Source organism: Leopardus geoffroyi, chromosome B4, assembly GCF_018350155.1.
Source record: "Leopardus geoffroyi isolate Oge1 chromosome B4, O.geoffroyi_Oge1_pat1.0, whole genome shotgun sequence".
NCBI lineage: Eukaryota > Metazoa > Chordata > Mammalia > Carnivora > Felidae > Leopardus > Leopardus geoffroyi.
The window spans coordinates 133,848,345-133,874,369 of record NC_059341.1 but is presented as its reverse complement, the minus strand read 5'-3'; the positions used below and the strand labels follow the sequence as shown (position 1 = coordinate 133,874,369).

At 49.7% G+C, this 26,025-nt stretch overlaps 1 protein-coding gene across 5 annotated transcripts in view; it reads right to left on the bottom strand.

Annotated features, from left to right (window-relative positions):
• Positions 1-564: 564 nt before the first annotated feature.
• GRAP2 (GRB2 related adaptor protein 2) overlaps positions 565-26,025 on the bottom strand; it is a 63,383-nt gene continuing 37,922 nt past the window's right edge. For 2 of the 5 annotated variants that reach the window (XM_045465904.1, XM_045465905.1), the window contains 7 exons: positions 21,145-21,236; positions 13,729-13,820; positions 10,954-11,073; positions 7,381-7,549; positions 4,656-4,841; positions 3,340-3,462; positions 565-2,796 (listed from right to left, as the gene is read on the bottom strand). In XM_045465904.1, the coding sequence (XP_045321860.1) occupies positions 2,536-2,796; positions 3,340-3,462; positions 4,656-4,841; positions 7,381-7,549; positions 10,954-11,073; positions 13,729-13,820; positions 21,145-21,222 (1,029 nt within the window). In that variant the 5' untranslated portion in view covers positions 21,223-21,236 and the 3' untranslated portion in view covers positions 565-2,535. Of the gene's footprint in view, positions 2,797-3,339; positions 3,463-4,655; positions 4,842-7,380; positions 7,550-10,953; positions 11,074-13,728; positions 13,821-21,144; positions 21,237-26,025 lie in introns of those variants that run through there. The other 3 variants (XM_045465906.1, XM_045465907.1, XM_045465908.1) reach the window with 3 other exon arrangements.

Sequence of the window (26,025 nt, the reverse complement as noted above, 5' to 3'; positions counted from 1 at the left end):
GACTGGAAATGCTGTCAGGTAGAGAGCAGCTCCTCATGCGTTCCTCGGGGCAGCACCAGAGGCCCAGGGACATTGCTTCCCAACCCCCCCCCCCCCCCCAATATGGATAGTTTGGTCCTTGTCCTCTTAGCCTGGTCCCTAAGGGCCTTAGCTCCCTGTGGGTGGTTAGGATGATTCTTGCTTCCTTCTGCATTGAGCCACGTGATGTGCAGGGGCAAGGCTGTTTTAGCACCTCAATTAAAGACTCGGGCCGGGGTGGAGCAGAACATCCAGTTCCAGGGGTTCTGGAAGCCCTGCCCGCACTGTGCGGTCAACCTCTGCAGGCCAGTGACCCCTGCCCCTGGAGGGGAGTGTGACACAGACACAGGACACAGCCTGGCCAAACAAGGGCCCTGGGCGTATCACTGCTTTCTCGAGACGTGTTTCAAGGCACAAAATCCAGGCCAGAACCAAATCAGCTCCCTCTCTCTTCACTGGGGCTGGTCCTCCCACATAATCAGACAAATGGATGAGGTTTGTGGGCTGTTTAAAGCATATGGTTTGTAAATACTGTAAAATCAAACATCACTTTTGGCTTTTATTTACTGTAACATGTTCGCATTACCTAGCACCAAAATAGCTTTTAGGTCTTCTCTGCCTTGCTTTTCTTCCTGTTCGTTCCTCTTCGTTCCTGTGGTGTCTTGGTCCCTGCCTTCCGTGGCGTTCACGGCTCTGCTGTAACTCCTCCTTCCCCACCTGCTGGATCCCTCCTTCCCCTGGTTGTCAGCCGCCGGCCGGCCTGCTGACTCTACTCCAACGTCTTCCTCGCCTGTCCCACTTACCATCTTGCTCCCTTTCCCTCCCTTTGTGTCTCACGCTGCTCCTTGATCTTTTGAAACATCTCTGCTACCTTTTCCTTTCTGTTCTTTGATTTCTAAAGGCTGCGAGCCAGATGTTCCTTACCGTCACCTGACTCCCCCTGCCTCTCTCAGGCTATTTTCTCTTCCCTTCCAAGACTCGCCGTGGAGTGCCTTCTTTTCCCCTTTTTCTCTAAAGACAACAGAGGGATCGCAGAATCGTAGCATTCAGAGTCAAAGGGACGCAGCCCATGTTACCCCGACAGTTGCTTCTGAGCCAGACACTCTTTCTTCTTCTCCTTTCACCCCCGATAACGGCTGCCCCCGTCACTCCTTAGAGCAAGAAGGGTTGGGGAAGAAGACAAAGGAGCAGGCACACCTCACCCCCCATCATTCTCCCTCACCAACACATGCACCCGGCCTGTCACTTAGGCCTCATCACACACACACACACCCTCTTCTCAGGTCTCTCGGCGCAGATGTGTTTGCTCCCAGTCTCCGCCAAAACACTGTTTCCTTCTCCAGGGTCCCTTCTCCCCAGCCAGGCCAGCCTGTGCTCCACACCCCCAGCTGAGCCCAAGGAAACATAATTCTATTTTGAGGTGGCAGGAGAGACAGGGGCAATGGGGTCCCCTCCCCAGGTGCAGCTTTGGGTCGAGGCTGGAGAGAGGATGCCAGCAATGACTCTACGGCCAGATCCAACAGGAAGCTCCCGTCAAAGCCGGCTCCCTCCCAGGGTCAAGTTCAGTCAATCAGTCAACCAATCAACAATTGCTAGTCAGTGCTCTTGTGGAGTGGGCTTCCCTCTCTGCCACTGGGCAGAGCATCCTCAGGACAACGGAAAACCAATAGAGACCCAAAGAGACACCCTGGGAGTCATAAAACAATGGCTTTAAAGTCCCGCATTCTCAGCCAGGGCTTCTCCGAGCACTTTACAGAATGTCAGATGCTGCTTTCTTGGTATCCGGGGAAATAGAGGTGACACCCAAGCAAGCCACTGGGGATTTGTGAAAAACCCGCCATTTGCCAGTGCTGGGCTCCTCACGGTCTCTGTTTCTCAGGGCTGAGGAGCACTCCGGCGAGGGAGGCGAAGGTCTCCGCTGAGCATGGGGCAGGAGGCCAGCCTCGCCCAGGCCTCCAGGCACACGCTGCTCCAGTCCCGTGTGGCTGCTCCTCTGGTCTCAACCCAGCAGTGCCCACCCTGGTCGCACAGGAGGGACGTTGCCCTGCAAAACCTCAAGGGGAGCGGGGCTCGGAGGGAAAGCCGAAACGTGGCCCCACCGAGTCCGGCTCCACCCTGTTGTTCTGCGTCCAACGCCGGGATGTGGATCTCTGCTCGGCTAGTCTCCGTGAAAGTCCCAAGACCAGGAGGAAGCGGTGCCATCTTAAGGACAGGAAGAACTTCGGTTTCATGTCTCTGCCCCCCCCCACCCCAACTTTCCCCCCTGCCTTCCACACACCCGCTGAGGGGAGAGCAGAAAAACAAGTACGAATAGAATTCTCCACCTGACTTCCTTTCATATCAACTAATGAACCGACCGCATCGCCAATAAATTACTATTATCGAATGCACGTACACATAGGCGCGTGTGTGTGCACACGCATATACACGGATGTACACGTAGTTCCAGCTGTTCTCCCCTGCCCCCTCTCTTGCAGGCAGCTTCAGACGAAAGCCTCGGGCCCCACCGGAAGGGGCTCATCGCATCATGGGGGCCACGTAGTTGGCGGGGAAGAGGCCAAGCTTGTCGTGCAGGCGGCCGGTCCACCAGGACGGGTTGGAGCTGTCCAGCACCTCCACCACCTCTCCGCAGCGGAAGCCCAGTTCGTCGTCCTCAAGGGCCTCGAAGTCGTACAGCGCCCGGGCCCACCGCACTCGCTGTCGGGGAAACACAGAGGGGTCCTGCCGAGCCAGGGCGGCCGGGCTGGCCTTGGGAGCCACGGTCACACGGAGGAGGCTCTGCGGCCAGACAGAGTCCTCCGTGAGCAGTCTGCCCTGGAGGCTGGCTTGTGGCTCTCCAGAGACGCCCCAAGCCCCGCCGGAGCTGCAAGCACACCTCGCTGCACGATATCAGAACTCCGAGACTCAGGACTTTTACCTGCGGAGATGTTATTCTCCGAGGCCCCAAGAGAATCCTGGACAACTACTCTCCCTACATCGATACGTGGTCTTTTTATTGTCTTCAGGGGACAGAGAGGATGGCAGCGTGCCCAAGCTGACAGCCCACGGTGCTAGCGCGACCGAGGCAGATGGATCGCAATGAAAAAGGCGACAGATCTCCCTCCGCTAGAGCCGGAGCCAGGACAGGGCAAGGCCCTGCGGCCAGACGACGACAGACCGGGATCGGCTCTGCCCCGGGGACACCTCTCCGCCCTCACTTGCTGGGTTCCCACCACCTCCGTTCTGAGCTCCCAGCAGCGTGTCTCTCCTGGAGGACCGACCATTTCCCTAAGTGCCCCTCTTGCCGCCTTCACTGAGCCCAGAGAGGGAAGGTTCACGTACCCCGGCCACTTGGAGCTGAACTGGGTCTGTGTGTCTCCGGTGCATGAGGGCGGCGTTCATTTCGCTGGCCATGCCCACGCCACAGTGCCCGTCGTTTATGTCAAGGCTGGTTCCCCGGCGTTCCTAGGAACACATGTAACGGAGGACCCTGTCACTGCACCACATCCCTCTCAGCCCGCACCCCCCCTCCCCCAAACCCCGCGCCTTGCTCAGATGCCATGGACACAGCCAGTGTTCCAAAAATACTTGCTGCTGATGACAATAAGCCCCAGCTGGTGGGGTGAGGTGGAAGGAGAGCAAAGGGACCTTCGGCTGTGAAGACCATGCCAGATTTCATTCATTCGATCAAAGAATATTTATCAGGCACCTGCCCCATGTGTAGTACTGTCCTAATCACCGGGGATTTGTAGCTGGAAAGAAAAGGTCCTTGTCTTCATGGAGGGTCAGTTTAGAGGGGAAACCATACACATGTAAGTATAAAGAGAATGTCTGAGTCTGCCAGGGTAATCAAGGAAGGCTTCCTAGAGGAGGTGATACTTGGCCTCCAGCTTAGAGGAGGAGAAGGATCAGGCCGGGAGAGGGCATTTTAGGCCAAGGAAACATCATATAAAAAGCCCCCAAGGTATGAGAGAAAACACAATCGATCATTCCGGTAACTAAAGACAGTGCAGTGTTGCTGGAATGTGTGTTTGCTCCAGGAGTGGGGAGGGTGGGGGGTGGGGGGGGTTTGGGGAGAGTCTGCAGGAGAGAGGCTGGGGAAACAGCTCACAAAGGGCTTAGTATGCCCTACTGAGGAATTTAGGAACGATGTTATCTGGCTGTATTGTCCGTCTCGGTAAGCGGCCCCAAATCCCATCTGGAACAAGGCAGGGGATAAATAAATAAATAAGCAAGGCTCTATTGTGGGTGTTAAACTGCTTTTCTTGTGGATCTCCACAGCCAGATGGGTTAAGGGGCTGACAGGAAAATGGAGCAACGGTTCGCTGAATCCTCAGGGTAGGAATGTGTGTGCGTGCGCGTGTGTATGTGTGTTCAGGCGGGGAGCCAACGAATTCACAGAGACTTCTTTGCCAAGAGCAGTTCCTACATCACGTTATCATATTTCTGCCATTTGGGAGGTCCCGGGTCTTTATGAACTTCGTCAGCCCTGATGAGGCCGGGCCTCAGATGGCCCTCCCCCGCCCACAGTCCCAGGACCACGACAGACCCCCAAGCACGGACGGTTGTACGTGACACTGTAGGGAATTTTCCCACACTAAGTGGCCTGAGCCTCCCCTTCCCTACCTTGCTGTGCCCACGTCATTGTTTGGAGGTACCTGATGAAAGTGGGGGTGCTGTAGATAGCGCTGCTGCTGTGGCGGTGCCGGGGGGTACTGTGAGGGAGGGGGCGCTGGATGATCCGACAGCTTCCGGTTCATCGACGGCCGGATTTCTTCTCCCCCAGGCCCGCTGAGGTGTGGGCCTCCCTGGGGCCTCCGGTCCAGGCTGTTGCCCCGGTGACCCTGGGAGAGCACGAAGGTGATGTGGTTCCATCCTCCTCCCGAATCTCCCGGCCCCACCCCACCCTTCTGGCAGCTGTTTCCAGACTTTGCTGGACAGACAGCTCCAAGAAACAGCTGGCGGGGGGCAGGCAGCCTAAACACAACCGGTGACAGTTCGGGCCCTCGCAGTTTCAGAAGTGGCCTTTACGTTCTCAGATTCTCCCAGGTTGGGGATTTCGGGCCTTTGGTTCACTTTCCACGTGCTACCCAGTCAGTCCCTTCCTAGCGGGCTTGTTTTTCTCTGTGTAATCAGGCTAAATATTCTGTTTCGCTGACACAATGCCACCCCTCCTTATCTCGTGTTGCCACACCACGGGACAGCCTGCCCTCCCGATAAGCTCTGCTATTGACTTTGCGTGATTTTTAACTGTCATTTATAGCCTGGTGATAGAGACCCACACAGCAACCCTCTTGCGGCACCATGGAAACCAGGCCTGCCGCTGGGCATGCTGGGAAGGAGCAAGGCTTTTTGCTTAATGTGGCCATAACCTTGTGACTCAGAGGTCCTTTCTTGTTATTTTTATTTAACAATTACACAGGGCCCTGGGCTTCACATATGCTAGGCGCTATTCTAAGTGCTTTATTTGTTTATTTATTTATTTTGTTAATTAAGAAAAAAGTTTATTTGTTTGAAGAGAGAGAGAGTGTGTGCCCTTGAGCAGAGGGAGGGGCAGAGAGGGAGGAGAGAAAGAATCCCAAGCAGGCCCATGACGCTGGGATCATGACCTGAGCTGAAATGAAGAGTTGGATGCTCAACGGACTGAGCCACCCAGGCGCCCCTCTAAGTGCTTTACGAATATGAACTCGTTTAATCTAGTTTAATGCACTTTTATGCTAACTCTTTTAACTCTGCATGCACATCCTAGTAAATTAATACCTCTGTCTGTTTCTTGATTAAAATAACTCACAAGGTCTTTAGTTAACCTTTGTTTTCTTTCTGAACTTTTATGGGCACTTGCCGGGAACACCCTTTTTTCCTAGAACTGTCACTTCTCAAACTTACAATTAACCAATTACCTGAAATGGTTTTCTCTACTTCCCCAGGGCATGTGTTGCTTTGAAAGTCTCAATGCCTTTTCAGATAACTTGTTTTCTGGGATTTCAACTATTCCAGAGAAGACTTCTTCGTATAATACCCACCTCTTTCTTATAACCATGCCATTTCCTTTGAAAGATATTTTATAATATGTGTGTGTGCGCGCGCGCGCGCGGGGGAGGGGAGGGGCGGTGAATTTACCTACAGGAGGCAACTTAACTTTTCCTTGGTGTTTACTATTGTCCAGACCCTATGGCAAGTGCTATCACTATACTGTCTTATTTAATCCTTACAACAGTCCAGGGAGGGAGGTATTCTTTTCTCTCCACTCTACAGATGAGAAATCTGACCCTCAGAAAGGTTTTTTAACTTGGCTAGGCAACAAGGACAGTTAGTGATGAAGTCAGGATTTAAATTTTTTTTTTTTTCAACGTTTATTTATTTTTGGGACAGAGAGAGACAGAGCATGAACGGGGAGGGGAAGAGAGAGAGGGAGGCACAGAATCGGAAACAGGCTCCAGGCTCTGAGCCATCAGCCCAGAGCCTGACGCGGGGCTCGAACTCACGGACCGCGAGATCGTGACCTGGCTGAAGTCGGACGCTTAACCGACTGCGCCACCCAGGCGCCCCTGAAGTCAGGATTTAAAGCTAGGTTTGTCTGATGCATTTTCTATTAAAATGATACTCTAGAGGCACCTGGGTGGCTCAGTTGGTTAAGCATCTGACTCTTGACCTCAGCTCAAGTCATGATCACACAGTTTGTGATCATACGGTGACAGCACTGAGCCTGCTTGGGATTCTCTCTCTCCCTCTCTCTCTCTGCCCCTTCCCTGCTCTCTCTCTTTCTCTCTCAAAATAAATAAACTTAAGAAAATAATTTATTAAAATATTTATATTTCATAATGTTCTAAGAGCAAGAATTCCAGGTCAATTTTTTTCCTCCAACACCCCCACCCTCCTTCCTGTGACAAAGCTCTCCCCACTGCCTTAGTCCTAGACTCCAGGCTGCTCTCCAACATCCCTGTGTGTGGCCCCCTGGCCTTCATCTCTGGGCAACTCCTAAGCTAGGCTGAAAGCTATGATGTAGTAGTATTTATAATAACAAAATAAAGTATCTACAGGTAAGAGCTGATGTTTGCTGAGTGTTGTTTGTAGCATTGTTAGGAATGACGTAAGGGGAGGGGATACATTATCTTCTCCAACCTTCACAACCATCCTGTGGGCTAGGTATCACCACCTTCTGGTTTTACGGATCAGTAAACTCAGGACTGGACAACTTTCCTAAGTCACATGGCTAGGAAGTGTTAAGACAGGGTCTAACTGAGATCTGACCTCCAGATCTGAGATTCTGTCTTCCAGAATACTCAGAGGACATGCCCATCAAATGCATTGCCTTGACGGGTCACATAGGACTCATGTTGCCTAAAATCTCCAGACTTGGGCTGATCGGGGCCTGAGGTGTACCTGATCCTCTCGGGTTCTATCCCTCAGAAAGATCTGCTTCTGTTTGGAGATGGAGGTCGTCCTGTAGTAGTCCACCAGCTTATTTAGAGATGGAAACTTCTCTGTCCACAGGAAGTAATTACCCTTGGTGTCTCTCATGACCTTGAAGTGCTGAACATCATCCTCATGCCTACAGATCAAGGAGAATCCACATTGTATATTACATCACGACAATGTCCCCACCCCCCAGGACTGACTGCCTCCAGGGATGCTGGAGTTCTGTTTGGGCAGGAAATGGAACCGCAAGTGCCTGCCCATCCAGTGGCAGGTGGAGCTGGCTCAGTTAAATTCTAAGGGGACATTTGTGGGAGGGACCGCTCAGGACACAGGCTGCATTAGAAAGGATTTTTACATCAGCAGAAGATAATCTATTTTCTGACACTGGAGCCGACCTTTCATAAGAAAAAAAATGTTTCCAGGGTGCCTGGGTGGCTCAGTTGGTTAAGTGTCTGACTTCGGCTCAGGTCATGATCTCACGGTTTGTGGGTTCGAGTCCTGCATCGGGCTCTCTGCTGTCAGCGCAGAGCCTGGAGCCTGCTTCAGATCCTCTGCCCCCCTCTCTCTCTCTCTGCCCTTCCCCAGCTCGCACACACTCTCTCTCTCTCAAAAATAAATATTTTAAAAAAAGTTCTTTAAAAAAAAAAAGGAAAGAAAAAAAATGTTCTGAGTGCTTTAATGACTACAAGGTTAAGGACTCTTTACAATGTTTGTTTGAAACGTGGCGATCCCTGAGTTCTGTACTATGCTAAGAACTCTGACAAGACTCAGAGGGGAGGGCTTTTCACCCCTGTGACCTTTCCATTATCAGAAATACTTTGAACCAGCTCCTTTAAGCCCATAAACTAGCTCTGGACAGTAAGAGACCACCTTGAGAAATTTGTCACAATCGGTTCTCTATATAAAGGTGATCTCTTGGTCTTGGTTTACGTTTTACGTAAGTAAGGTTACAGAAGATTTTGAACTTTTAGGGGAGAAAAGTTATATAGCGATGTGGTGTTTTCATTGTAAAGGACCTCTGAGATTGGTTAGCCTTGTCTCCATGTTACAGATGAAGGAGGACGCTGGTTCAGAGAGATGGCGGGGGCTTGGCCAAGGCCACCGTGAGTGAGTGGCAGAGCTGAGGCAAGAACCTCGCTCTCTGATTCCAGTCTAGCGAATTGGGCTTGTCACACCATGTACACATGCCAACTTCTTTTAGATCGGCACCTTTTAGCACCAGCTGGAAATATTTGTACCAGGATTGGAGAAATTGGATTTTATTCATCTGGAAAGGGGGACCTTGGCCTTTACTAATAGCTCAATTAGTAACAGCTCAATTTCTCAGTGTTTCTCCATCACCAAGTCCTTCTCTTTTGGATGTCAAGTTTATTTGTCAAACAGACATACATTTATGTCTAAAAATAAACTAATGATATGAATTGCCTGATCCAACAGAAAGGTCACGAATTTAAAGAGAGTTGGAGAGTAAAGATACCTCGGAAGGTTAGTGCAGGTTTCTTAAGGATGGAATCAGTGGTCCATGTTCAGAGGGGACAGGAATTTTGACTGATCTTCAGTCTCCTCTTATGTGCTGGGCTCTGCTCAGAGCCAGGTGAGCCTGCGCAGTGACCTCTGCTGGACTGCTCTGGGGTAGAACTGACTTTGCAATCACTGCATGGCCTTCCCCTTGGAGGTGGCCCCTAACAGATGCTTTCTTCACTCTAACACCACATGGCTTAATTCATTAAGTCATTACTCCTCACATCTGTGCGTGGAGGAGGAAATATTCTTGTGATATAATTATTCATCTACCACCTCTTAGTCAAAGAAACAGAGAGAGAAGCATTAACCCTTGCTCTCTCATGAGCTGAGAGGACTGGATGTCAGGCTTGCAGCTGGTCATGTGCGCCCATGGAGAGAGAGTGGCTGCACCAATGTGTCAAGTTCAGAGAGGGGCCGAGAAAAGGATGTTACTCAGGGCTCCAGACTCTAAAACCTAGTGTTTCAGACCCTTAACAAATGCTAAGTGATAGGACTACAATTAGCTCTTAATTATCTTTGCATGACAGAAAGCAGATGTATGAATAAATGAAAATGATTTGCTTTGGAATATATTATGCTACATTTCTGCAAGAGATATAATCATGATTATGGCGATATTCACAAGGAGCTGCACTGGCAGAAGTCAAGGCTGACCGTTTTGGAGAATTCACCTTAGTGGAGGAAATATAAACCATAATTTCTAGCTGAAAAGCCACAGTCCACTTCATGCAAACCAAAGGCACCAAGAGATGCCCTTCAATGTAACCATTTCCGGGGTCCAGTCTGTAATCAGGGCCCTTAAGAAAGAGATTTGGTTGTAGGATTTATCAATAGAGCAAAATTGCATTAAAACCTGACAAATTTAGAATCTGTGATACATCAGTGTAGGCCTGAGCTAAAATTTACTACTGCCTAAGCTGTGAAAAAAAAAAAGTTTTAGTTAAGGAAAATTAAGAGTTTAAGTAAGATTGCAAGGGCAAAGCTAATGAGACCGAGCTATTTTTGAGCACTTTAGAGGCATACGTGCATATGAATGGTTGACCCATTATTTGTAAGTCCTTCCTACCTATTCCTTAAAATACCCATTCTTTCTAAAGAGTAAAGTGGCCTCAGTTCATTACCTGAGATTGGATTTATGCGCTTAAAGCACTAAAGCTGTATGCCTTTCAAAGCGTATTGAACAATCTGAACCAACATTTTCTGTCAATGAACTTGACAGGCGGTCCCACCACACACGTCTCCTCCTGCATGGAAATCAGTGTTAATTTATGCACTTTCACATGTGGCCACCACGCCTGATATGGGACTCGCGATTCCAGACAGGCTGACCACACGCGGTGTGCTCAGACTTGGGGTTTCTGAGTGTGGGGCTGTGTCATGTTTATGCCTGGACTGACTCACTTCCTCCCGGGCATGCACACGAGTGAGATTTTGCCGCTACCGTCCCTCACCCCAGCCCTCCTCGGCTCCCATCTGCTGCTGTCAGCTTGCTGCGTTACAGTGTGTTGACGTAGCCACCACGTACAACTTTTTGTGCCACCACGTACAACTACCTCTGTCCCCTACAGCAGTGACTTGGGATTTTAATTGTCCTCGGAGCCTTCTTCCGACATATATCAGTAATTAAAGAAAAGGTTCAGATTTAAACCTCAAGACAGATGTGGACAACTGGGAATTCTCCCTTCCTTCTCCTGCCCCACTTCCTTGCACAAATACTCATTGAACACCTACTGGGTGCAAGGCACTGTTAAAGGCACAAAGATGAAATAGAATACAATCTTGTCCTTCCAGAAGCACTTGGGCTGGAAGGGGAAGCAGATGAACATCTACATAATTTGGCCACAAACCAGCGTACTGAAGAGTTATATATATGTGTCATGGGAAGGAAATGGACGGCATCCCAGTTGATAAGATGCCTGGGCCCCTTGGCCACCATGCTCCTGAGCAATACATAGGTCACATTCAAGAGGTCACCTCATGGCCTTAGCAGTCTGGGTTGGGGGTGGCCAGTACCTGACGGAGATGGAGAAGTCCCCTGGGGAGCTCTGGCTGGCCCGGATGATGAAGAAACCAACCTCCTTGCCCATCAGTAAGTTCTCTGCCTGGTGTCGGGAGAGGCCTTCGTGAAACCATCTATTAGATGAGATAAAACCAGAGGATCTTGGTGAGTTGCCAGAGCGATGGAGGGGAAGGGGAGAAGAGATGAGCCAAAGGGACAGAGGCCGGGGACTCTGGTCAGTAGAGAGCAGAAAGAGGCCGAAGGGGGGGCCGGGGCCTCTGAAACCAAACACGTGTTCTAGGCAGTTTGCAGGCAAGGCAAGTGAGTGTTCCCCTGACGCACCCCCTTTGTTCCTTCCCTCTCTCTTGCTTGGAAAACCTGAATCATGGAAATGTGCCACTGCACCAAAATGGGACAGTGTGGGAGTGACTCACTGCGGGAAGCGGCCGCCTGCTGGCAGCTATGTGAGGGATGTCACTAGGAAAGAGCGCTGCAGGGACAGATGATGTGCCAGCAAGACAGGAGCCCCTTCAGGCGCTGGGGGACCGGAGCTGGGGAGCCGTGGGCTCTCCCCCAGGCTCCAGGCTGAGAGCTCAGTGGGCCCGCCTGAGAGCCCAGGGGCCCTCATGATCCGGGTGGCATGGAGCAAGGCTAGCAGCGACCAGAGAGCAGCGTCTACACAGCCAGCTCCGGGGCCCTCCCCCAAATCCAGGAAGATAATCTTTATGGTGGAAAAGAAGAAACAGGGAAGAAACTACACTTTCAGGGGAACAGTCAGGGTGGCAGGCAGCCTCTAAGTGTCGCGGCAGGTGGCAGAGCGCGTGTGAAGGCCAAGAGCTGCCATAGAGGCAAGGCAAACAGTAGCTGCAGCCTCAGGGCAGGTGGCCAGAAACCTCTCAACCACACAAGAGTGAAATGAGTGTTTGCGATCACTCAGCGGCCCTAAGTGGGACTGGCCCCATTTCCTCAAGGCGGCTGCTCTATTGTTGCCCCTGGAAGGCTAGTATGCGCGTCCCCCTAAGGTGAATGTCCCACACTCTTTGGATTCCTTTGTGAGCAATTCTCTACACTCTCTGGAATTGAGGAACCTAGACTCCAGACAGGAGCACCTTATTCCAGACCTGGTGCTGCAGGCGAAGTTTCTTTGGGCTCCGAGGGGCTGGAAGCAGAGGGTTTCTGGTGGTCACCTGCCTAGAGATCCTGCCAGGGTATCTGTCGTGCTTTGCTGCAGGGCTGAACAAGGGACTGCCCGCCACAGCTTTTGCCTTGTGCAGGAAATGTAATGGGGCCGGGCAGAGGAATGGGCCACGCTCCTCAGCAGCCATACCTCAATGGAAATATTTTGGAAGAGGCAGCCAGCAGTTAGGAGATTGTTTAGAAAGTACACACTTATCCTCTGATGGGAGTTTGACACGTGACTTCAAGACTTGCAAAAAACGTCCACACGCTATATGTTAAACGGGCGGGCAGGGTTACGTTATTACGCATCATTCCAAAGCTATTCACTTGTTCATTCAACAGTTTTTATCAAATATCTACTATGCGCTGACCTGCTTCTGGGCACTCGGGATACAGTGGTGAGCAAGGTGGACAAGAACCCTTGCTGCCACGGAACTTATGTTCTACCATGCTGAGACAGTGGGACCCACCAGTGGACCCAGTTGTTCACTGTGACCTTGATAAAAAGGTTTCAGTAGGAGGAGAGAAGTTAGAGATAAGAGTGCACACAATTCTTTTGAAGAAGGGGAGTGGTAGCTGGAAGGGGACTTGGGATCAAGAATGTTTTGTTTTGTTTTGTTTTTGTTAGACGGGAGACATTGCAGCATCTTTGTGGATGGGAGTGACCCAGCAGAGAGGAAGAGAGAATTGACGTGAGACAGAGAGAGAGGGGAGAGTTTCTGCCAGAGGCACAGACGATTCTTCCCAAACGGCTGCAGGAAAGGCCGTGTCCCAGTAAGTTGCAGGAGGTGGGTGGGTGCAGTGAGTCAGGTGGGGGGATGGGCAAGAGGGGCTTTTCCGGTGGCTTGATCGTCCCAGTGACCCTGGAAGGAAGGCCCTGAGTCAACAGTGCCGTGGGGGAGGGGCTGGAGCCTTGAGGAGCGAGAAGGTGTGAGGGGGTCATTGAGGAGATTACAGGGCAACATCAAGGGCTGAGGTCAGTGGTCATTCTGTCGGTTCAGTGGTCAGTCCTGGTTCACAGGGTCGCCCACACCGCTTGGGGTTTCTAACAGACCTCTGCTCTTTGGGCTAGACTGTGACTCGCGGACCAGATTAGATTTCTATCGAACTTTTGTGGTCAATTCTTGAGACAAACGAGACCCAATCTCAATTTTTCTGTTTCCTCCTTAGGAAAGGAATTTCCTCTTCCCCCCACTCTGATTGTTCTCACTGGTTTGAGCACGGTTTAGGCAAGGCAGGGAGCTGTGTGGGGTCCCTAGTGAGGGTGGAAGAGGTTGGGAGAAAAGACTCGCTCTGAAGAGGCAGCTTCTGACACGGGTGGCCAACAGCGCCCCCGGTGGAATTTGTGGAAACCCTGGGATTGCGGTTATAGATGAGTTTAGCTTATAAACCTAAAATAGGCGATAACACGCACATGGTATAAAATTCAAAAGGGAATGCAGTGAAATGCAAATCTCCCTCCCACCCTGGCCTTCGGCTTTGTGATTCCCTCTCCAGAGGCAACCGGTTTTGACAGTGTCTTGGGTATGGATGGATAATTTTAGCGACTGCTGAAAAAGTAAGGGGAGTGTGAGTGGGTAGGCCCGTGTCAGCAGGCTGGAAATACTTACTCAGGAAACTGGATGTCTATAAAATTCTTGGGCACATATCCTTCTTGGCTCCCAAGCTCCGCCTTGAACCACTCCTCTTGGTTACTTAAGATCTACATGGAAGAGAAGGAAGGAAGGACAAAGGTTGTAGGGAGGACGCCAAGAGGCAGAAGAAAGGGGCTGCGGGGCAAAGAACACCCTTTCGGATTTAGAGGGAAATAAGCCAGAGAGACAACACAGGTGCTCCAGTGGGAGAGCAACAGGTTTGTCTCTAGAGTTTGGCTTCCTTGACCCCGAGCTAATTTCTGTCCCCTAGTGCCATCCACACATGGGACGCCACCATGGTGTGACCTCCCAGACTCAGCATTCAGGGGCCTCTCTGCAATCCTTTCTCTTTATATGTTGGAAACTCATGTGTCCCAGATCTCAGCATCTGAAGCTCCTCATGTGAGCAGGTGTTGGGAAGGCAAGAGCGGCCACTCCATGGTTTTTTTCTTCTCTGCTAGGTAACCAGGAACCTTTTAAAAATTTAATTTGTTCCTTTTTTTTTTTTTTTTTTCAACAAGCAAATTAAAACGTAAACATCCAGTGGGGCCAGCTTTGAAAACAGTAACTCTCTGTGTTCACACTCCACGTGCTTCACAAACAATTTGGACGTAACTCAAGATGTTTGGGATGCCTTTTCTAAACTTGCTCTTAGAGCCAGATCACCGGCAAAACCAGAAGTTCGGTCTCATTACTGTATGGTCCTTCTTTGACTGTGACCCCAAATGCTATCACTTCCCTTGATTACTCATATGACTCACCACTCGGCTCTATGTGGCTTCTGGTTATTTCAGAAAATAGTAGTTTCGCTATTAAAAGACAAATATTTGCCCCCATCCCCCACTGAGAATGGACTTGAACAATAAAGGAGATGGCAGAGCAAAAAAATGAAAAGAAGCTTAATGGTGTCATTGAGCCACTGAATTAGCCACGCTGGAGCCCTCCTGCTCCGGGACTTTGTGTGAGAAGTAATAAATTTGCATGATTGTTTAAGCCGCATTTAAGTTTCTGTTTCTTGTAGCTGAAGACTCCGCAACTGATAGACAAGCTACACTAAGGGAGAAAGCAGAAGGTGGGCAGGAAAGACTGCCTGGAGGAGAGGCCCTAGGGTTGCCCAGGCAACGGAAGGAGTTACCCAGGCAAAGTCAGCCGGCGCAGGAACTTCTGGGATGAGAGGAAGTGAGGTGCATTCTGGGAATGAAAGGCTTCCGTCCCGCGGGAGTTGAGATTGTGGCCCCAGGGGCCGAGGGGATACCAGAGGTACAGGCCCTTGTAGCCCATGTTGGAAAGTCTGGGCTTCCATCTTGAAATTTATGGGGAACCACTAAAGGATTCTGAGCAGGGACATAACACAGCCAGAATTAGAGCCAAGAAAGAGCCCTGCATCAGAAAGTGAAGACGGATTGGGCAGGGGAGAGTCTGGGAAGGGAGTGCAGCCATCCCAGCGAGGGGCGACGGGGTATTTTAGAGGAACCTGGAAGCAAAGTGTGCGGGATTTCGCGACTGTTCTTGGAACCAAGGGAGAAGTGGACTCTGGGAGGGCTCCGGATTTCGCCCTTGGGAGACCAAGTGGGTGCTGATGGCTTTGCTAATACATGAGGAGAAGCAGGTCTGAGGCAAAACCCATGGGCTTCAGATTGCGTGTGGGTGCATGTGGGTGAATCCAAGCTGCCCCCTGAGTCTGAGGAAAAAAGCTCAGTGAGCCGTTGGAGATGTGTGTCTGGGCTGGGCAGAGAGGTTGGGGCTGGCATTGGGGATTTCAGAGTCGTCCTGTGGCAGGTGGAGTTGAAGTCTCGGTCCCACGGGTTTCTCTGTCCCAGAGAGGAGCAGAGATGAAGACAGAGAAGTAACTGATATTTCGAATATCACCCCCAGGGTGGAAGAAAGGGGCCGGCCCTCCGCGTTTGGAATTGAGAAGGCTTGGTTTCCAGCTTGGCCCTGTCACTCGCTGTGTGACTTTCCGCAGGTCAATTAGCCATCTGATAAATGGGGACAGTGACAACCAGCTAGCATCTCCCGAGCTGATGTGAGGATCCGATGAGCTCTGGTACCTCGAAGTCCTTCAGAAAGTGCATACTGAAAGGGGCGCCTGGGTGGCTCAGTGGGTTAAGCGTCTGACCTCGGCTCAGGTCGTGATCTCGTGATCTCGTGATCTCGTGGTTCGTGGGTTCGAGCCCTGCAGCAGACTCTGCTGACAGCTCAGAGCCTGGAGCCTGCTTCAGATTCTGTGTCTCCCTCTCTCTCTGCCCCTCCCTCCCTCTGTCTCTCTCTTTCTCAAAAGTAAATAAACATTAAAAATTTTTTAAAACACAATTCTGCAAAATGTGGTATTCTTGGGAGGGAGACCTCCAGCTCCGAAGGACATAGTAGGGTTTATAAGTTCTTTAAAGCGTTATATGCGTATGTTTTGAATTTAATCACCTGTTCTGAAGAAATAAAAGTGTGTCTCATATTTGAGTTCTAGAATTGCTGAGGACAGAAAACTTTATAGTTTCTATCACCAAATATGACTGCTGGTATCACTAAGGACTCGTGGGTATGTGTATGCCGGGAGGGGGCGGAGTGGGGGGAGCAGAAAAATCTAGGTCAAAAAAAGCACTTGGAAACCCGGCACCGGTGCCCGGGATTCACACAGAGAACACAAGGACATTTCACTCCATGCCTTCACCCCTCAACGTATGGCTTTGGAGTTCCTTTCTCCCATCACATGGGAGTGCGATGTTTGGGCTGGGTAGCAAATGCCAAATACGAAGGTGAGCAGGGATAAGGTAAAAGAGGCCATGTGGAAATTGGCTCATCACGGTAAGAACCAACTATGCACTTAGTTCTCTGACCTGAAACCAGCTGTAATTTTAGTAATTGTGGCTCACACCCATCTACCTCCTGTAGCAACTGAAAGATTATCCCACAATGGCGGCCATTTCTCCCCACCACCTGGTGTTCCGTCTGCCTAAGATCGTGTTCCCAGAGAGGTGAATTTACAGGCTTTTTATGGCGTATAGAAGGCAAGGTTTTAAAAGAATCTCATTTTCTGCAAAGAGGAGTGTTTGGGGGGAGGTGGTTTCCTTCTGCCGTTGTTGGCCCAGGGCCCCATACTTCCTGTTCTTCTCATCTCTCTGTCTGTTCGGTTCCCCCTATCTCTTGTCCCCATCGTGAAAACTCGAGCAAGGGGTTCAGCCTGAACACATGAGGTTTTACACTTCACTTTACTGTATGTTAATTCGTGTAATGTTGCCTACGAGAATAATTTTCTGGGTTACATGGCCTGAGAATAAGTTAGACGTGGGAAGAGGACAAAATGTACAGTTGGGAGAATTTTAAAATTGGATGGAATTATAGTTCTTAGAGGCACAGCAGAAATCTGAAGTATTGCAGTTAATTACATAGGATTAACTCTTCATGCTTTCAGGTCACTGTTTTAGTAGGAAGAAACAGGGTTGAGTTAGACACAGTACAGAAGCAGGTGGAAACGGACTGGGTCGTTTTTGTTTTGTTTTTTTTTAAACAGCGGCAGATTTAAGAGGGAAAATGTTAAGTCTGGGGCTGCACAGAGCTGCAGGTCCAAGGGGTTGAGGCATGAACATAAAAATATCTGACTCCTAATGTTTCCGTCACAGGAGAAGCTGGATCGAGCCATTCGGCCAGAGTTCCCCGTCCACCATCTTGTTCATCGTCCTTTGATCAGCATCTAGTGAGCACCTGCTGTTTGCGCTTAGGTGCTGGGAATACAGAGATGAAGAAGCTGAGGCCTGTGTCCTGGGGAACTCACAGTCTAGAGGGGGTTAGCTGGTGGTGAGCTCGTCAGACATTGTTTGTACCTTTTAGTGAAAAAGTCTGTTTAGTCTTTTAGCACAAAAAGTCTAGGTTGAAAGAGCATCCCAGGAGTAAATTGCTGGGGCGGTCAAGAGCTGCTTTGGAAAGAAATTGCAAGATCTTGGGGCTTTTTACCCATCTCTGGAGCGGAGGGGCAGATGTTGCAGTCATACATAGAGACCCACGGGCAGGGCTACTGACCGCCATGATAGAGACATGCTGTGGGGTTCGGCCAACAAGCCCCTCTCCACTTTTCTTTCCATCAGCACAGCTGCAAGGGACAGAATTTGAAAAGGACAGGTTTGCCCTTCTGATGGAATTCTACACGAGCGTGCAGAAATGCAATTTATTTATTTATTTATTTTTTAAAGTGTAATCTTTTTTTTTTTTTTAACGTTTATTTATTTTTGAGACAGAGAGAGACAGAGCATGAACGGGGGAGGGGCAGAGAGAGAGGGAGACACAGAACCGGAAACAGGCTCCAGGCTCTGAGCCATCAGCCCAGAGCCCGACGCGGGGCTCAAACTCACGGACGGTGAGATCGTGACCTGAGCTGAAGTCGGACGCTTAACCGACTGAGCCACCCAGGCGCCCCCAGAAATGCAATCTAACAATTCATGCAATTTGCGCTGAGCACCTGTTTGGGGCTGTGACTTGCGTGGGGGCGCTGCTGGGAAGACACAAAGATGAGCCGGCTTGGCTCTGCTCTCAGGGAGCTCCTAGATGGAGGGAACCACCACTCATTCCTTCATCAAATATTAGGGAGGGTCACCTTTCTGCTGTTTTGGACACTGAGGCAGACCTGGCCCCTGCCCTCACAGAGCTTTGGCGAGTGGAATAGCCAACACATGCATGGGCGGTCAGGATCCCACAGGGTAAGGGCAGTGATGGGAGGTGGGTGTAGTGTGCGTAAGAGCACAGGGGTTTGGCTGCTCGTAAATAACTGTCTCGGGAGGGGAGATCAGCAGCACCTTGAATGACGGGTGTTGCCATGCCGTGGAAGAGCTAAAGAGGGAGTGACTCATTTTGCTGGGGCCATAGGGGGTGTGGAGGATTGGAGAGGGTTCCGAGGCAGAGGTAGTCAAATATGCCAAATATGGAGGAGAAAGGCATTTGGAGTACGGGGAGAGTGCGAGAAACTCGGTGTATATATTGCAGCGTGACCTGGGCGTTACATACACAAGGGTGTGTGTACGTGCGCGTGCGTGTATGTATGTGTGCGTGTTCACGGACGAGAGCTTGGGGAGGTTGGGGAGCGGGTTGGGGCCAGGTGGCTTAACTCTCTATCAACTGGTAATGGGGAACCGCTGAATGTTTTTGAGCAAGGAGGTGATCTGACCCGATTTTTTTCCCAGAAAGATCCTCCGAAGACTAGTACGTAGAATGATTGAAGCAGTAAGAGACAGGAGGTGATGAAGTCAGTCAAGGGGCTGTGGCGATGGTCTGAACGGTGGCAGGAAGGGGCAATACTGGAATACGGCAACCATTCACGGAACATCCACTTTGAGGTGGGACCATTACCTCTAATCCTTCCCCAAACCCTGCAAAATAGTTACGGTCCCCGCTTGCAGATGAAGGACAGTGAAGCTCAGAGGGGCAGGGGACTGATCCAGGGCCATACAGCTAGTCAGCTGGGATTCAAACTCCCAACTTCTCTGGCTCTAAACTCCTGCTCCTTTTTCCTTCATCAGACTCCTCTCTCGTGAGACGGGGGTTGCTTGAGAGATCTCAAGAAGAATATTCAGGACAGAGTAATGTTGAGGAGCGAGGCAGATCTCCAGTCAGATGCAGAAGAGGGACAGCTAACGGTGTCACCTTCTACAGGCGCTATAGTAGTGTCATGCTATGATACATTAAGGAGATCACGGGTGGACTTGAAGGGAGTGTTGAGGGTAAGAGGCAGTTTCCAGAAAGTTCCAGCAGACTCAGTGGGAGGTGAGGAAGTAGAGGCACCAGCACAGGGAACTCTTTCTGGTGTTGGGAGCCAAGGAGAAGAAAGAAATCAGGAGGTGGACTGAGAAGCAGAGTTGAGGAACGTTTTTTTCTTTCTGCTTTTCTGAGGAATAGGAAACTCTTGAGCAAGATATTGGGTTCTGTTCGCAATGGGAGATGAGGGGTGGGAGTTGGCCCGTTGGCCTCTTTTGAGCGAGGACCCTGTATAGCGGTTGATAATCACATGGTCACAATATCCCAGAGAGAAGGGAGGGACTGCTCACCGCGTGGCAGATGCCTCTGTGACCTTGGTAAGGTCCCACAGAAGTGAAGGTCGCCTCTCCCTGGGTGGGCGGCCCAGGTGACGTTTTGACCTTGAGAAGCTCCAGCATTGAAGGCACACCCTTCACAGCTATCTTACTAGAGCTTGCAAGGTGAGAGCGGTTAGAAGGACGAATACTGGGGGTGTTCAAGTCCCAAACCAAGTGACTTTCTGAGTCACCCCGTCACGTACTGACAAGGCTCTCACTACGGCAAATACACTTCTTAGGGGCGAGACACTGGTGGCCTCAGTGTTGCTGTGCAGGCTGAGGAGGCCCATGTCGGCTGCTGAGGAGTAGGAATCAGGATTTCTGAGGGTGCTCTGTGGCCAGGCCGGTGGGGGGGGGGTGGGCATTAGCGTCACAGACTCCCCAAATGGCCTGCAGAAGGGCTTCTGGTTTTGCTCAAAATCGGGGTTAAGATGTGAAGCCCGCAAGTGTGATGCATGGAATGTGGAAGTCCAAGGCCACCTTGTCTCTGCACGTAGCCACAACAACTCAAATGTGGGTGTTCGGCAGGTTTTAAGGCGTCCCCGAGCGGCCGGGGTGTGCATGGCCTCCACTGGCCCACGTCTGTTCCAGTCATCTTTTCCCGGCTGTCTCCAGCCTGCACCCTCGGTTGAGTTTTGGCGACACTGAACCTCACCGTGCTCACTGAAGCCACTGAAGATGCTTACATCTGAGCTTCTGGTAAACGTCCAGCCACGTTCCCTGCATTCCCCGGCCACAGGTGTTGCTGCAGCTTCCTGCCACCCCATCTCTCGAGTGGGATCCCTCGTTCCCTCACCTGTGCTCCCTGAGCACTTAGACGAGAACATCTGTAAGAGCCCTTTGGATGGATTTCTTTCCCTCTCCAGACCACAAGTATCACAGGACAAGGATGGTGACTTATTTCCATCAGGTACCCTGGTAACTGGCACCCGGGAGCTCAGAAGGAACCCTTTTGATTGCGGTGAATTTCTCTTTTTTGAAAGAAACCACATGCAGTTCTGAAGAAACAAAGGCATGGGGGGAGCACCCGGATGGCTCAGTGGGTTAAGCAGCTGACTCTTGATTTCGGCTCAGGTCACAATCTCACATTTTGTGAGTTTGAGCCCCACATCCGGCTCTGCACGGTCAGTGTGGAGCCTGCTTGGGATTCTCTCTCTCTCTCCTTTTCTCTCTGCCCCTCATCCACTCGTACTCTCTCTCTCTCTCTCTCCCTCAAAATAAATAAATAAACTTAAAAAAGAAAAGAAACAAAGCCATGGGTTGTTCGATGAACACAGTGACCAGACCAGAGTAACCCAAACTCCCCCGCGGCTCCCCGGGGCCCCACGTCACCTACCTTCAGAACATCTCCGGTGTGAAAGCTCAGCTCATCCTCGCCGGAGGCGGTGAAGTCAAACTTGGCAATGGCTTCCATGTTGTGATGTGAAGCTGGAAGAGAGGTAATGTGTTTATTGTGCCTTTCTGTCCAGGGAAGGGCTCAGAGCAGCGGGCGCCTAGCAGTCTTAGCAGGTGGTAGGTGCTTGGCCGAAGGTCTCCGGGCCTGAGAGGAAGACCCAGGTTCGCAGGGAGGGCTTTTGTTTTTGTGGACTTGCTGCGGGAGGGAGCCTGTGGGATCTGCTTCCCGTCGTTCCCTGAATCCCCAAGCTCCAGGAGCGGGAAATGAAGGCCAGCAGCGCCTTTCCCCTTTCGCCTCCCTTTGCCTGCCCGGCCTGTCACCATCTCTGGGGCATCTCTGTTTCTGGTTGATAAGGATGGAAGGTTCACTATCATCTCTAACTTGGGGCCCGAGGGGCTGGAAAGACTGTTCTGTAAACATCGTCCCGAGGCTGTCCCTTGGCAGCTCTATTTAACCAGGCGGTGTTAATTAGACAGATGCCATTTTCTCTTTTACATCTGAATCATTTAAGAGAATTAGGCAGCATCGGCCAGTGGGGAACTTAGCATCCTTCCACATGGCTTGAGAGTGGAAAACATTCTGGCTTTAGAGTCAGGGGACTCGATTAGTCAGATTCCTTATTGCATTATTATAGTGTAAGCCAAGCACATTTTGAAAGATACCATTATAATACCTCTGAATTGAGTTAAGATGCCCCCACCCCCAGTAATACACAAGGCCTGTGTAAAATAAGAAAGTTAGCCTACAAATGAAATATAGTTGTTGTTGTTTTAGGAGACAGGGGGGATGTCCTACAGCAGAGTCCTGGTTTTGTTGGTGAATAGCTGGATGTTCTTGTGTAAAAGCTAAACCTCTTGGAGCCTCAGTTTCCTTATCTGTAAAGTGGAGATCATAATATTCAACTAATAAGGATGTGAGATTAAATTCAACAACAGACGCGGGGTGCCTGGGTGGCTCAGTCGATTAAGCGTCCGACTTCGTCTCGGGTCATGATCTCACAGCTCAGGAGTTTGAGCCCCACATCGGGCTCCGTGCCGACAGCTCGGAGCCTGGAGCCTACTTCGGATTCTGTGTCTCCCTCTCTCTCTGCCTCTCCCCATTCGCACTCTCTCTCTGTCAAAAATAAATAACCATGAAAAAAAATTAAAAAAAAATAAATTAAACAATAGACGCAAAATGTTGCACGAGATAAAACTAGGTAGTCTTTCTGTCTTTAAAATAATTGTATTTGAATGAATTTATCCTCAGCAAGGGAGCCTGGCCAAAAAGAGCTCAAAAACAGAAAAGACAGAAGAGTTTTCTTCTGATTTCTCCCATCTTTTATGAACTTTCCTCTTTGGAATTTGATGCCTGTTCTCCAAGACCTGCAAGTCCTTTGTTTCTGTGCTAAGACAGTTCGCTGTTGGGACAGTCTTGGAAGCTGTTGTTTGGCATTTACGTTTGTCAGAATGTGCCAAAGTCTGAACCCCTTTATGTCAGTGAACTCACACCTAATGACTTTCAGTGACCAGTAAACCAGGACCACAATCACCCTCTCTGTGGGAATTTCCACCCAAGTGACAAGATTTAGGTGACTCAGGAAGGTGGCTGCCCGGTGGGGAGGGTGCAGCACGCAGAGATCAGGGGATTAAAGCCACTGCCACAGTGATGGCAGCCAAGTGACTCGCTTCTCTGACTTTCCACATTTGTTTGGTCTTCCAAAGGTAATTTGTAGAGATGACGATTACCCATCTGAAAGATAGCTATTGGGCAAAAAAATATTTCAGGAGCCCAAGCCAAATGTCATAGTTAACTGTGTGCCAAAATTTATCCCCCCCCCCCACAAAGATATATACTTTTTGTATCCTTTCTTCAGGATCTTTAATTTTAAGGCAAATTAAAATTGTGACCTAGGATGGCCCACTCAACAGGAAGGAGTATTCTGCCCTCCTTAGTGAGTGCTAAATGCTTTTGCTGATTTGCTTCACCCCGTGGCTTTAACATGAAAAGCCTCCCCTAATTAAGGCCTTGCTTTGAGTTTGCAGGGAGATGTGGTGTCTGTGGGTCACCCTCATGGTATTGACACAGATACCGGTCACCTCAGGAGATCAAGTGTCAGGTGAATGGTCCTGAAATCCAAGATCCCATTTCTATGCAAATTTACCTTAATAAGCAGGATGGAGACAAGGGGAGGGCAAATGCTAAACATATTAGAAAGTCACATAAATTAGGGATGCAAAAAATATCCAAGGCATGCTCTAGATATGACCTTGAGCTTGGGAAGATCTTTCCTATGTTACGTGGAACTCGGATCTGGCCTGGGCGCTTGGACCAGGCTGGCCGTGCATAACTTCCATGAGGAGGTGAGGCAGCGTTGGTCCTGAAGCACCAGCTCTCTCTCTGCCTTCCCCCCGGGGCCCATAACAGAACTCCCCAGCTTATAATATTAATCCTGGCTCTGAAAACCCAATGAAACCAGGCCCACTCTTAATGAGATCACTTTGAAAAAATTTGTTTGTGTCTCATTTCCATTTGTGAAATGAAATCTGTTCAGATGCTCTTTGGTAGGAGGGAGACGTTCAGGGGGGACTGTGGGAGTGTTCTAGTCTCGTTGAAATCATGGCGTTTTGCAATTTCTCCCCTTGCATTTACTGCTCCCTGCTTCCCTAATAGCAGGGCCACCCCCCCCCAGGGCTTGGGCTTCTGTTTGGTCATAAAAATGCATGGAAATTTATATCCCATTTGTCTGTACCCATTAGTATTAACTTCGAAAACTTTTGAATTACCACCAGGGAGGAAGGAACACTGAACTACCATATTTTGCTCAGTGTTTGTCCATTTGTTTTATAGTCAGTACCTTCCATGATGCATCGATTGATGCTGGCCACCTCAGGAATTCAAGAACGCAATGGAGCCTTCTAGCTACTGTGTGCAGTTACCGTGCTCCTGACCTCAGGGGGAGATGAAGAGAGAGACATCTCTTTAAAGAACCTCACAGACAGATTAAACGTGCGTTTCCTTCCAGCGCTGAGCTTCAGAAATGGCTGCAAACCTACCTGCTGGAGAATGTGAACTTGAGGTGACAGTTTCCGGAGGCAGTCAAGCCACCTCCATCAGCTTCCCCCACCCACCGCAAGCCCGTTGACGACGCCGTTCGCCCAGGAATCCTGCCTCAGAACCATGCAGGGCTCCTGCCCTTAATGCTGGCTCTGCCTCTCACCCTCCCTCTGTGTCTCTCTCACTTTGTCCCTTTATGGATTGCGCACAACATCCATTAGCAGCCCCGCGACACAGATCTACGCCATTTGGCGGCACAGGACTTCCCCACGCATGATTTTCTCTGCCCTTGCGTTTCCATTTAGGCTTCTTTTACCACCAAAACACCCGAAAAACATTCAGGCTTAGATACCAGGAATGTATGTCCACTTCTAAGATAGAGTCACCACAGAGGATGAAAACAAAAGCCACAAGACGGCTCTTTAAAAGAGCCGCCCTGTGAAATCCAGATTAATTGGATGTGTTCAGAAACACGTAGTTACTGTCGAGATGGTACCAGGCAAGAAACTTCTTGAAAGATTTCAGCTCCTCCTAAGTTGGCTATGAATAGCCGCGGCTTCCGTTTTATGCATCTCTCGAAAAGAGCAATTGCATAACACCGCAAAGCTGCTGGAAGATTCGGGCTCAGGACCCGAAGAAAGAAGGAACTGGGTCCTACACTGAACTGGCAACACCACTTCCTATTTTGTTGGGGGAGAGCTCTAATTTAAATATGATATGACTTGCACTTGTAATTCAGTTAAGCTAATGTGTTCTTTTTTTTTTTTTTAAGAGAGAAACATTGCTCCTTATAAATATTGTGATTTTTATTAATTTGCATCTTGTGTATGAAATGAAGCGATAGAATAGTGATGAGTTTACATGTGAGGACTTTAACTGCAGTTACCAAGAGGAGGTTGGCTAAAAATGTAAAATTCTCCCGGCGGGTTAATTTCACATAATGCAGAGACTTGGAACCCACGGCATTTCTTCTATTTGTCAGGCAAAGCCCCTCTTGGAGACAACGAGAAGGCAACGCAGAACGCTTACTCTCCCCGCTGAATTGGCAAGGTCAGCTCCATTACTTTTCAGCAGTAAGAAACCTTACACTACCAGGAAAAAAAAAAAAAAAAAAAGATTATAGCTAAGCCTCACGGTACACAATAGATATGTTCTCGGAAAGTTATTAGGAATAGAGTATTCGTAAGTGGAATCATATTAGCATGCATTATAGAGGCTCACTCTATAAAGCAACCCCATGGTGAATCCCTTTACAAAATGAAAAGGAAAATTTGTTATGCAAATAACTGCTTTTACCTTATCTGTTTTAAATGCTGGGTTTTCATGTGTTGAGTCTTAAAACAGAGCACACCTGTAGATCCTTCCGACACCTCCCACCGTGGGTTAAATGTTAGTTTCCCCTCTTCTGAAGTCCCAGAACGCTTTTTACAAGCCTCTCCTGTTGATATGTAACATTTCACCCTGGAGTGTAGAGGAGGAGTCGGCAAACCTCTTCTGGAAGGACCAGAGAGTAAATATTTTGGGCTCTGCGGCCCATACGGTCTCTGCCACAACCACTCAGTCGTGCAGTTGTAGCCCCGAAGGCAGCCTGAGAGAACGGTAAGGAATGGGTGTAGCTGGGTTCCAATAAAACTTCGAACACCGAAGCTTGAATTTCATATACTTTTTACATGCCACAAAGTATTCTTCTTCTCCTGATTTTTTTCTCCCAACCATTTACGAATGTGAAAACCATCTTTGGCTCATGGGCAAACACATGTGATGGGTGGAATTTGGCCTACTGGC